This window comes from Podarcis pityusensis, assembly GCF_964106645.2.
Source record: "Podarcis pityusensis genome assembly, chromosome: 5".
In the NCBI taxonomy this organism is placed as follows: domain Eukaryota; kingdom Metazoa; phylum Chordata; class Lepidosauria; order Squamata; family Lacertidae; genus Podarcis; species Podarcis pityusensis.
The window spans coordinates 42,464,479-42,478,088 of NC_138032.1; the positions used below are offsets into that span (position 1 = coordinate 42,464,479).

At 39.0% G+C, this 13,610-nt stretch overlaps 1 protein-coding gene across 1 annotated transcript in view; it reads right to left on the reverse strand.

Annotated features, from left to right (window-relative positions):
• The window catches only part of LCOR (ligand dependent nuclear receptor corepressor), a 53,659-nt gene that overhangs the window by 18,116 nt on the left and 21,933 nt on the right, over positions 1 to 13,610 (reverse strand). The window contains exons 2-4 of the mRNA XM_081007086.1: positions 11,425 to 11,490; positions 10,934 to 11,013; positions 608 to 740 (exon numbers count right to left, since the gene is read on the reverse strand). Coding sequence (XP_080863212.1) covers positions 608 to 740; positions 10,934 to 11,013; positions 11,425 to 11,490 — 279 coding nt within the window. The remainder of the gene's footprint in view (positions 1 to 607; positions 741 to 10,933; positions 11,014 to 11,424; positions 11,491 to 13,610) is intronic.

Here is a 13,610-nt window from a genome sequence, read left to right on the forward strand (position 1 = left end):
AATCTTGGGCACTACCAGGGCTTTTTTTCAGCTAGAACTCACCAGAACTCAGTTCCAGGTGGGTGTGATTGCCATTATAAGAGAAAAAGAGAAGTGTTCATGGCACCTCTTTTTCTAGAAAAAAAAGCACATGGCACCCTGCATGGAGACAAACTACCCAGAGGGTGGTGAGCCTTTTGGGCCCAGTGGGACAGAACTTTATCTCCCCTCAACTCTGTGAGCCAACTTCTAACAGGTGGGTAGGATTGCCCAAATGTCAATCATCTAACATCACAATAACACCGGAGGATTGATACATCAACATTGGGCCACAGGAGTCAGAGGACTCAGGAGATAGTTCAAAAGTCTTGTTCTTCTCTGTATGCAGCACTTCACAAATGCCTGAAAATTGTTGGGCCTCTGGGAAGTGCTTGGGAAGCATGTCAGGTGCAAGATATATTTAAAGGTGTCAACCAGTGTCCTTTATAGATTATTTGTACAGATTAAAAACCTTGAGATTTTATGGAAATAATACATGGCTATCTCAAAAAAAGTATATTAAAAAGATCAGTTAGCTAAGCATGCAAGCCAGTTAGAGTATTGATTTCATTCTTTCATCATTACCAACCTTTTCGATAAAAGACTGCATGGATAAATTCTTCCGCTTGCCTCTCGAACCGAATGATTTTCGCTTGCTCTTGTCTAAGCAGAGCTTGGTGCCCAACTTCCAAAGCTGGCTCATCCAGACTGACTAAGTGTTCCTATGAAAAATATTTAATACAAATGTAAAAATATAAACACCTCTTCTTTTTTTATGCTGACTTTAAAAAAACTGCTCACTGTAAAGACAGTGATACAATTTGATCTGATACAATTTGGAATATACGTCAGAATTTGTCAGCCATCTCTCATTGCTTAACATTTAGGGCTGCACATTTATTAAGAAGCAGTTTCCACTAAACTCAGTGGCAGCTACATCTGAGTAAATATATTCAGGATCTTAATTCATTTTAAATGATGAATGCACCAACAAAGTCACAATATTAAATACAAAACAAGAAAGACAGAACCATCTTTTCATTATTTAATAAAATTTACCATATAAGGAAAAGTATTCAAAATTTTCACTTCAAACTGATTAAACACAGGGTTGTTCCAACCAAGGCATTGGGGGTGTGTGTGGAGGAATGGCAACCTGCCTGGCTGCTGATTGCAACTCTACATTATGTGAACGGGCAGGGGAAAATTGGTTCAAGGAAAATATGGGGGGGGATTATGTCGCCACTGCTGCTTTTCCTACTAAGTTCTGCGCCAGTCTTGAAAATTTTACCACTTTCTCCTGCCCTCCAAAAAAACTACTTCATTTTTCTCCTCCCACCCACCTAAAAGTCCCTTTCCATCAAAACCTCTACCACACTACTCATAAACTATATTTAGGGAGAGTACATGCAAAGTAGCTAAGGAAACTGATCAACACTGAGGTCAAATCACATGCCCAGTTAGGCATGTAGGTAACCTATCCATTTTCTGTCAAGGTTGAACTTAAATCTCCAGAGTCAAGATTTTATGAAAAAATGACTGTCTGAGAACCCAATCATAAGCACACAATGAAATTCAGTTTGTTGATGCTCTTACCCCTATTTAAGAAATTGGGAACTTTACATCTGAAATAGACCTCTTTAAAAGAAATCCCACATCAAGCACAGCAGTTTGTGAAATCACTAATACAGGAAACAGTTACAAAGTCCCTACTTTCCATATGCAACCACTAGATAGCACTCCTGGCCATGGTTGCCACCTGGCCTTTCCAAGAAGAAACCTGGATTCAGAAGATATTGCCAAGCAGCAAACCAGGTTCTTTAAGAGGAGTGTGATTACGTTCAACAGGAATTTCCCCCTGTCTCCATTAAATCCCTGTTGATTAATTCTTATCCAAAATAGTCTGTAGGTATTTATGCAGGATGAGGACAGATGCTGCTGGATCCAAAATAAAGAAAAATTGCAGTTTGATGTTATCCACATGCAACTCTTTCCAACAGTCTAACCATCTCAACCCAGTGACATTATACAGCTGTTAAACCATATTGGCAAGTGAGTATCTCTAAAAGGTATCATAGAAGTAGTAAAGGTGCAAAAATGATAATCAAGGTCACAGCCTTTAAAATATTGCTTTAACTATGGGAGCACGTGTAAGTAGTTCCTGAATGTTATAGATGGAAATGAAAAGAAATGCTCGGTAGAGCCTTTCTTGTACTAAAGTGAAGAAAATGACAAGATGGTGTGCTCACCCTAGTTTTGATGTAACAAAATAAGTGGAGGGGGAAAAACACACCTCTTTCCATTTGTAGGTTCTCATAAATAATTATTTCACCCCACACAATATATAAATAACATGAAATTTCTATAAGACAAGATGGTTTCTAGTAGATATAAACCTATCAATGAGTATTAGACACAATACCTAAATGTTATGCTCAAGTTCAAGAAGCAACATACCCTTCAGAATCAAAGTCTAGAACTGAAACAACAGGAGGCACCCATTATCATTCTGTTCTGTTTCTGAGCTTTCTAGTTATTATTCACCACTGTTGGAAACAGAATGCTGAGCACAACTGAATGGACAGATCCATTTTTAGGTTCTTAATCCAAAAGGTCGTCAAAACATTGCCCTTCAACACACACACACACAATGGGAACAAAGAAAAAGAAAGGACTTTAAAATATATGATCAATGCCCGTTAAGAGGTTGGGTATGAGGTAAAGTTTCTAGCATGTCTTAAGAAACACTCTCCCAAGTGCTTCAGGCAACTTATACCTTTAATATCCCACATAACTCCTTGCCAGAATTATGCAAAATAAGCAGCTTGGCTTAAGCTCTTCAACCTATGCATAATTTATAAAGGCTAAATAATTTTATTTTTTTCTTGGCACAATTTAGTTTACCTTGCTACCTGTTTGATTCAATTTTTGAAACAGAAGTGCCCACATGAATTTTAAGACCCTACTTTATTCTGCTTTGTCTGAAAATCCATCCTTTCCTTACAGGTAAAAATACCTTGTATAGAACAAGGTACCTAATGCTAGTATATATCAGTAAAGAACTCACAGCACTTTAAAAAAAAATACTTTCAGTAACACTGGCTTCATTGAATAGGGTTGCTGCTGTCCACATATGCCAACTGAATATGGTGTTATAGCGGTGAAGGACAAAAGTGGATCGAAAAGCAATTGTAAGGAAGGAATAAAGAAGTGGATCAATTACAGTTAGGCACCAAATGTCTTCAAGGAAAGAACTACCCTGTGTGCTGGTGTATAGCACACTGTCAAACATAGGCTAATAACACAAAACACAACATGCTCAACAGTTCCAAAACATCAACCACCCTCAGACTAAGGCTAGGTAGGGTATTATGTAGCCCCAGCAAATCTTAGTACAAAAAAGCAACAGTGAAGGATATCTCATGTATCCAGATCACAGCAAGGACTTACACCACTCTTGACCTATAGAACCACAATACGTAGGATCACAAGAAAGAACTTGGTGATGCGAAACTTTAGTGAAAATGTACTGTACACAAACCCAAGGATAACAGGGTGCTGATAAAAAAGTGCTACAGAAAACAAAGAAAAATAGAACATTTGTGAGTTCTGACTTTCCAAAGGAATTCTACAGTATTTATTCATGTCACACTTTCTTCCACAAGGCAACTCAACGGTGCATAGATAGGGTTCCCAAGTGCTTTCCCAATCAGGCACTGGCCAGAACCAATGCTACTTTAGCTTCAGCAAGCCTGTTGCAACATGTGCCCTCAAGCCATGCCCTAGGATCTGGACACAAATGCCAAACAGAAATTTCAACTCTTAAGCTAAAACGCAAGATGCAACACAAAGCACCAGCACTGGTAACCAAGGGAGGGGGAGGGCAGTTTAACACCAAAGTGTATCTTAACATACACCCAGAACAGGGATGGGCCAATGATCAGCACCAAGATCAAGAAATGTTTATACCCAGGTAAGTCCCCAAGAGAAGCTACTAAAGGAATGCCAAGCACAAACAACCAAGGCCTTGGATTTCAAGCACTCTGCTCACTGGCGGTGCTAGATCTAACAACTCTATACTATCCTTTCTTGCATAATAAGCACAACCAGAAAATACACGGCAGAATAATCATGACTAAAGTAAACTATGACTGCCTACTGTAAACCACTTAGAAGTCTTTCGTTGTAGTAGACTGAAAATAAATGTTAAATAAATAAAAAATAACTTCAGTGCAATATGCTCCTCTGGAAAGATGCATACAGTCCCTAATATTAAATTTTCCAACATATAAACCCCACCTCAATTATGGAGGTGACCACAATGACAAGAGGAGCATGTATCAGCGAGACTGATGGAATGGGGATACAGATTGAGGCTTTCTTGTGCACTGACCAATCCACTCCTTTGCAATGAATGAATATATATATGAATGATTTGGTACCTACTTTTCTTTATAAAATAATCTGAAACCAGAGTATAACACAATAAAATGAATTAAAAATCAAGCAATCAATGAACAATAAAACATACATAGCTCAATAGCTATTTAGAAAGTGCAGTGACACAGATTCAATCCAAAGCCCAGATGGTTAAGTAGGTCTTCAACTAGAGCTGAACGCTAACAAGAGTTTCCACCAACCAGTGTTTCCTTCTAGAAAAAAGGTACCAGTGCTCGCCATGAAGTTGTTACATTAAGTGCCACATTTTTAAGCAGTGCTTTTCTTCTAGGAAAAAAAGTGCTGGTACTACGTAACCTTGAGTACCCCCAGAAAAAAAGCACTGCTGCCAACTGTAAATGAAGGGTAAGGGAGTTCCACCATCAGGGCACCATGCACCCCAGGCGCAAACTATCTGATACTACTGTTAGCATGCATCTTTTTTGCATTGCAAACTACGATGAAATACCCACTAAGGCAAGGGTGCTTCCCTACTTGGTACCACACAAACAGCTAAGATAGCCTGGAGAAGAAGCAATCATTGAACACTACTTGAAACCACCAGAAGAACTGAGAGAGCTGAAGCAGTTAATCCATTTACTTGACACTATTGGAGGTGGTTCAAGCCCAGGAACACCTCTCCTGCGCACCACCACAGACTTCACACATATCATGTGTATGCAACAGTGCCCACAAAGGGATAACTGAGGCACTAACTGCCTTGCTGCAATAGCCACCAGAATGGGGTTTAACATCTTCCCAATGAGTAGTCACTCCTTATCAGCCATGATGATCTGGCAGGCCCCTCATTCCTGCCTCACCTAGAAGTGCCAACTTCTAGAATGTAGCCAAATAATTATTTTTATTTATAATCCACCAACTCATTAAAAAAAAACTAAGGTGGTGTACAGTTAAATCATTAAAACACCTTAAAATCTTAGGCTCATAAAATACAGAATGAATGGCCAACAGTGAAAATACAGGGGAAGATGGGAAATGAACACAAAGTGAGAGATGACCTGGGGATATGAGCATTCACTGACTCATTCCACCCACAATGGTCATTGAACTGTCAACCACTCCAACTAGTTTCCCCATCCTCTGTGGGACTTCACAGTTGAGGACACCAATAACTGCACTTGGAAACTTGTCATGAACAAACAAAATATTGCACCCAAATTTTGTGGTCCACTTGTATCATTAGTGGAACAGAGCCAACAAGACAAAGATCAGGAGTTGAGGTTGGGATGTTGCTCTCACAGAGCTAGGTTCTCGCCCCACTGTCTCAAATAAACTGCCTCTCTGCTACCTCTATCATTTACCATCTGAAACTGTTGCCAGCAAGAAATCTATTCAGCATATTGCACTTGTACAAAAACATTATCAGTGGCACTAGCATCATCTAAGAATGAATTTATGCAAACCATACCCATATACTCACAGGAACAGCCTAAATATCCTAGAGTCTCAAGTGTAATACACAGAATCTACACCTAATATGCCATTCTGCAAGGCATGGATGACCAACTGGCTAGACTGCTGATGCAGGCAAACTGCCAATGGCATGTAAGAACTCTGCTAAACTATCTGCACTGGCTGTCCATTTGCTACTGGGACCAGGTTCCAGGCTCTTGTGGTAATATATAAAGCCCTGAACAACTCGAGTCCAGGATACCTTAAGGACCACCAGAGCCCTTATATCCAAACTCAATCATTAAGATAATCCAGAGGAGCACATAGCTGTTCCCTGAGTTACAGAGGTCCAACTGGCTTCAACCAGAGGGAATTTAGTGTTGCCAGGCCCATGCTGTAGAATATTCTTCCACCAAAGAAACAGGAGGCACCCTTGCTACTGACTTTTGGGTGTCTCATGAAGAGCTTTTTATGCTGACAGGTTTATAAAGTTATTTAAACTTTCCTGATTAGCCAATCATTTTAATGATTACTATTGGGGGGGGGGTTGTTTTCATGGCATGTTATGTTTTATTGTATATACAGTACTGTTGTACATCACCTTGATATTTTATGAGTTGGCAGTATACAAATATTTCTATAAATAAAAATGATAAAAGCAGTGCAAAGCAACACCATTATCGCACAGCATAGCCATCTGCAATGCAGACACTTTGGTTACAATCTTAACACCCTATCACTGATCTATGACAGAATCTCTGTGAAACAGGCATCATCATTGCCTCTTGTCTAAGAGAAGGGAAGAGTACAAAAATGGTTCCACATATGCAATAAAGAAACTTCTGCTAAGCTTGGACCCTTGTAGATCAAAATGAGCACTCCACACAGATCCCTATTCAGCTTCTTAAACATGACATGGGACTGATCTACTTCCCTCAGTGGACTCCGGCATAACTGTACAAAGGGTCATGGAGTACAGACCACAAGTACATGCATGCCATCAAAGTTTCTTAACACCTACTTAAATAGCTAAAATGTATAAGACAAAAACAAATCTGTGCTGGAGGTGTGGTAAAACAGAGGGGAAACATACATATTTGGTGGACCTGTGAAAAAATCAAAAGCTTCTGGAACACAGTGTATGATGAGCTTAACAAAATGTTTAAGTATAACTTTATGAAAAATACAGAAGCTTTTATACTACGGATAACGGACACAGGCATAGCAAGAGATGATCAAAAATATTCCTTGATGCCATAGGAGCGGCAAGGATCCTAATTGCTAAAAACTGGAAAAAAGAAACTGTGCCAACAAAAAAGGAATGGCAAGATAAACTGTTACGAGTATACTGAACTGGCTAGATTAACAGAGGCAATTAGAGATCACACTAGACAAGTTTCAAAAAGCATGGGGGGAAATGCAGAGAATACTTCACAAAACAGTGCCCTAAAATACATACCTGGACTTGTTTCGATTAATGTCTGCAGGAGACTTTGTGGATATTTAAGTTATAATTAGAAAAATCTTAATAATTATTCATAAAGGACACAATTTATAAGAAGTAAATAAGGAGGCCAGATACAGGATAAAGGAAGTCTTTTATTTGGTTGTTTCTATTGTTGTATGTTATGTTCACTGTGGGGTTTGGGTGGGGGGTTGTGTTATGTTGTAAATAAAATTCCAATTAAAAAAAACAGTTTCCCCATAAAATGTGTAAAATGAATATAGATAATAAAAAAGAATTAACGCCAAATAGAATTTTTTGAGAGTTTTGATATTTTGTATCTGACAAAGAGAAAGAATGATACCTTGATGTTAGTATTTATTGATTTATCCCCTGCCTTTTTCTCTGACGGAACTCAAGGCAGCTTACAGATAAAAGTAAGAACTGCTAAAAACATAACAATCATTTAAAAAAATGAAACATCAATAGAATTAAAACTATATACATATATAGAATCTGTTAAAACCATACCAATAATTACAACACAGCATCAGCTCTTTCATTAAAACAGTCAGTTCACAAAAACATGTTGAAGCAAGGAACTCTTCACCTGCAGGCAGAAATACAACAAGGAGTGAGCCAATGTAGCTTCTCTAAGGAGGGGATTCCAAACTCTGGGAGCAGCCACTGAGAAGGCTCCCTACCAAGCATGACTGTGAGGGTGGCAGAACTGAGAGAAGAGCCTCCTCTGAAGTTCTCATATGAACCCTGGAAGGTTCATATGAGGGAATACGGTCTTTCAGATAGCTTGGACCTAGGCCCTGTAGGGCTTTATAGGTTGTAACCAGCACTTTGAATTGTGCCTGGAAACAGACTGGTAGCCAGCGGAGCTGTTATAGCAAGGGAGACATATGCTTCCTATAACCAACCCTGGGCCCCAATCTGGCCACAGCTCTTTGAGCCAGTTGAAGTTTCTGAGCAAAGTGTAAAGTGTGTTGCAGGACTCCAAATGGGATGTAACTAAGGAGTATGTCACTGTGGCCAGTGATCAAGGGGTACAGTTGGCACACAATCTTGAACTGTGCAAATGCACTTCTTGCCCCCACAGAGACCTGGGCATCCAGGCCCAGGGCTAAGTTCAAGAGCACACCCAAACTGCAAACCTGTGTCTTCAATGAAGTGTTACCCCCATTCAGCACAGCCTGAATCCCTACTCCCTGTTCTGCCTTCCAAATGACCACTACTGTCTTGTCTGGGTTCAGTTTCAATTTGTTCACTGTCACCCAGTCCTTAAAATAAGTGTTCTGTGCTCATCTAAAATACAAAACGAATTATAGAGCTCCTACCAAATATATTTCTATTTTTAAAACTTTTTAATGTACATTCTGAAAAAACACACCTTTCTTATCAGGACATTCATCCCTCCAGATTTTCCTCAAATGTCTTATTATCTAACAGTGATATCCAATGCAGTGCTCACACATGAGGGCTTCTCCTTTCTCTCCTCCCCCTGCAACCACTTATAAACCTCCAATCTGTTTCAGAGGATTGAGACACTCTCCAGAGCAAATACTGGGGGCACACAGAGGCAGTAGGGGGAGAAAAGAAATCAGAAATCCTATTCTGCAAGCAGATGAATATATTGGACGTTGTCCCAAAGTTATGCTTGTTAGAGCTTTTGTCTCTAAGTGCCTTGTTGAATAGTCTCTCCATCACCTGAAAGAAAATACATTTAACAAAGCTCAAAAGACAATTGCAATCATAACTTAGGATGGCAACTGCATACTAACACTAGTCATGTAACATATCAACCTAGCTTAAATTTATTTTATCTAGCATTTATTTTTCACAGGACAAAAACAATCTGCAACTTTAGAACTGAGCTAACAGACAAAATGTTCAATACCTTCAGCATGACTGAGTAAAGATAAAGGTAAAAGGACCCCTGACCATTAGGTTCAGTCGCGGATGACTCTGGGGTTGCGGCGCTCATCTTGCTTTACTGGCCGAGGGAGCCAGCGTACAGCTTCCGGGTCATGTGGCCAGCATGACTAAGTCGCTTCTGGCAAACTAGAGCAGCGCACGGAAACGCCGTTTACCTTCCCACCAGAGCGGTACCTATTTATCTACTTGCACATGCTTTCGAACTGCTAGGTTGGCAGGAGCAGGGACCGAGCAACGGGAGCTCACCCCATCGTGGGGATTCGAGCTGCTGACCTTCTGATCAGCAAGCCCTAGGCTTTGTGGTTTACACCACAGCACCACCCACAGGGGCACTGCAAATTCATATCCATCTTCCTGAAAACAGATTAATATTCACTGCATAAGGACATAAATCAGGGGTCTCCAAACTTTATGAGCCCCAGGACCATTTCACAGAAGAACAGGCAATGCCCAGGATCCTCCAAAAACAGGCCAAACACACCTACATGGACACAGAAACACACACACACCAAAACAAACAAAATGCAGGCCAAAGAAAAAGCAGGCAACTTTCCCCCAAACAAAACAATTATCAGTTTTTTAAAAATTAAATATTAGGCAGGGCAGCGGGTCTTGGCAGGCACCAAGGAGGTGTCTGAGGGCACCACAGTCCCCACACTTTGGACCCTAGGCTTAAGGATATGTACCCTACATGCATCAGCTCAAGCGCCTGCCTAATGCTATAATAGCCATATATGGATTCAGAATGGAAACAAGAATGAATTAGGTAGAGAACTTGCAGTGAGGTGAGAAGTGCCATAAGCATAGTGCTGTTCCTACACTTAAAATTAGGGTCACTAACATCTGCTTTCCAAGCAGTCCACATTCTGATCTGCCTAAATTACAAAATACTTTCTTCTTCCCGCTTTAATAATGATACAAAAAAGGACAGTGGTGGTATGTACAGTGTGAAGATACTTCCAAAAACAGCAAGGCACTTGTCGCTCCTCTAGACACTGGACTCCGCAAGTAACTGCAGTATCTCCTGAGTTTACTGACAAAGGTGCATAGCTTATTTAAAGATTAGTAGAAAAGCTTGTGAATGTAGTACACAGTCCACTATGCCAAGAAAAGAAGGTGCAAAGCTAATAATATCTATTGGTAATTGTGGATTAATGTGTGCGGAGAATGAAACAGCTGCCATCAGACTGAACTCTACCCACATGCTAGGTACTTATACAAGAACCACAAGCAAGCAAAGAAGTTAGATTCTGGCAGATATAGCTTTCAGTTGTTCTTATGGCACAACTTCATTGCAGTGAAGCAATAGATCTCCACAGAGTGCACATAGGAAAAATGACTCTATATTGCAATCACAGACAAAGTGACATGCTAGGTAGCTCCTATAGACTGAACCTCACAGTTGGCAACCACTGAAGGAATTGAGTACCATTTGCCTTCACATACAACATAGAATTTAAGCACCCCTTGACAATATAGATTCCTCTAAATAGGAAATGAGTAAAAGAAAAAGACCTCCACTGCCCAATTTTCTTTTTCTTTTTCCTTTGTTCGATGTCCTTTTACTTTAAGGAAGCAAATGTAGGTTCCTCTACCCATTACTATTTTGCCAAACTAAAGCCAGATAAAAACCCAAATCCTTTTTTTTAAAAAAACTGAGCATATTTGCTTTGTTACCTTCACTTTCTCTCGTCTCAAACAGCAGAAAAGACAATTTTCATCAAAAGACCAATCAGAGACACCTTCAGGCTCAAAGTCTGTGAAGAAGAAGAAGCCGTTACTTCATATCTATAAAGACCACAACTTGCTTATGGCTAAAGCTCATTCCCAATTCACTACATGATTTAGAAGACACTTGGTGAAATTCAGAAAACACAAATTTGAATTTTGTCATGCTTTTAATTCCACAATGTTACAAAAGTATAATATTTGCCTACACACAAAGCTGATTTTCCTAAGCAACACCAAAACCACTGCCAGTTATACAGAGATGAAGGCATGCTCATTAGTAATTTTAGCCAATATGAAACTAACTGTGAGCATTGCCTGGGGGGAGGGAAAAAGCACAAATCACCAAGGTAACATACAATTTCTAGAGGCAGAGCAGAGGTTGATTTTGTCATTAGAAATGCAGATCAAGGCAAAAAAAAGGGGGGGAGATGTAATACCTTTAAACAAACTCAGATCTTTTAATAATTCAGGTCCAAACAGCCCTTCTAGAATACTTTCAAATCCTAAAAGCAAAGAAAGAATAGTTAGCTTTCTCTATAATATATGTTACTGTCAGAATATTGAAAATGGTTCTTTATTCATCTGTTCCTAGGATGCTTTTATGCAATGAACTCAAGGCCTCCTGGTCAACCATGACAAATAAATTGGGGGAGGAGAAATGAGCCTTTATGTATATTATCTTTAAGAGTTACACTAAATAACTATATTAATAATTAAGAAGTATATGGTAGAAAAAATGGAAACGTTTGTGTATCAATGCAATTAATTTTTCCACAAAAATCTACCACTCTTTTTAGGTTATAAAAAATATGTATTTTTCTCATCTTATAGATCACATTTTAAAGCAAAGATTTTTAACTTTAAAGTCTTAGTATTTCTTAGAAAAAGGAAAGCCACTAAGGTGCAAAGGAAACAGCAAAATACAGTGTGCATGCATTGTGTATGAGCTTGTTTATTACAGAGAAGATTTTCTATGCCTTTTTAAAGAGTGCAGTGTGTTTGTGTTCTAAAAGATTCTACCACCACCACCCAATTATTGCCACTATTTGTAAATGTAAATTCATTGTTAATCTAAATCATGGCTTGCAGCTAAAGAGATAGCCAAACTAGCTACCCGTTACCCATACCATAAGGAAAGGAGCACATATATATACCAGGGACACATATATACCAGGGACATTTTAGGAGACATTTGTTAATTCTGCCAGAGAGTTTGCTCTGAAAAATAAGACACATTTTTGGGATTTTGTAGTACAATTTCCACATATACTTAACAGTATTGCACTTGTATAATTTCTACTTTTACTACAATATTTGAAGTCAAGAAAGAAAATGATTTTTTTTCAAGAAAGCCTTGAAAAAAGCAATGAAACAGCTATTTTTGGAGCCACAATAGAGTGTAATATAGGGCAATTTTGCTTTAGAGATGCATGACTCTCTCTCTCCAACAAGCTTCACAACCCAGTGGTTGTACCTTCATTTATAAAGTATACACAAGAACCATATTGCAAATTTGGATGTGTTACAGTCATTAGGTATCAGATGTAAAACTTAGAACACACTTCTATCATTTAACGTTAGTAAGAGGTTAAAATTGCTACTGTGGATTGAAACTGCTAACAGAAGCATCTCTTGATCAATGTTGATCAGCTAACAACAAATCTATCAGGGTGAAGCACAAACAAGGAGACAAAAATACAGAGAAAAGAAGGGGGAAGTGTAATAAATATACATGTGTGTAATGCAATGAGCACACAATAAGCCAAAATACAATGGATGCAGCTGGACATCATTATCTTACAATTACTCTGCTAACTTTTAAAAGTTACAAAGCAAAACTGACAGAAATATAAGTCACAGTCAAGTCTGGGGAAACATCATTACTAAGAAAAAGTTAAAATTCTAAAAGACTATCTGTATATTATGCACATGTTTGCAACAGAGAACCGTTTGCTTTATTATTATAAAAAATAAAAGCCAGAGAATGGCAAGCAGAGAAATGTCCCTTCCTGCAAATGACAATTATTTATTTTTGAAGAAAAAAGTGTTGGGGCACTCTTGCACATATGCAATGTAACATGTAGATGTTATATAAATATTTGTATTTGCTTTACAACAACAATAACTCAATAATGTATTTTGCTGGTATATTTTATTTAACTCTTTCCACAAGAGAATGGCTGTGTCTGCATATAACACTAAACCATGGTTTGTTTCAACCATGCTTTGTTCAACAAACTATCTTTCTATCTTTCTATCTATTTGCATTTATATATGAACTGTTTCACACATAAGCAAACAAGTCACGGCCTGTTTCTCCACCTGCTCTTGCCTCATGCCTTTGTAACTTGGTGAGTGAGGTGGGGTGGCAAAACAAAGCATTGTTAAGTGAGGCTATAGAGTATGGACATAATATCAAAGCATAGCCAGAAAAGAAACCATGGTTAGTCTCTTGGGTCGGGTCTGCAAGTTCAGCAAACCATAAAGGTAAAGGTAAAGGACCCTTGACAGTTAAGTCCAGTCACGAACGACTCTGGGGTTGCAGTGCTCATCTCGCTTTACTGGCCGAGGAAGCCGACGCTTGTCCGCAGACAGTTTTTCTAGGTCATGTGGCTAGCATGAC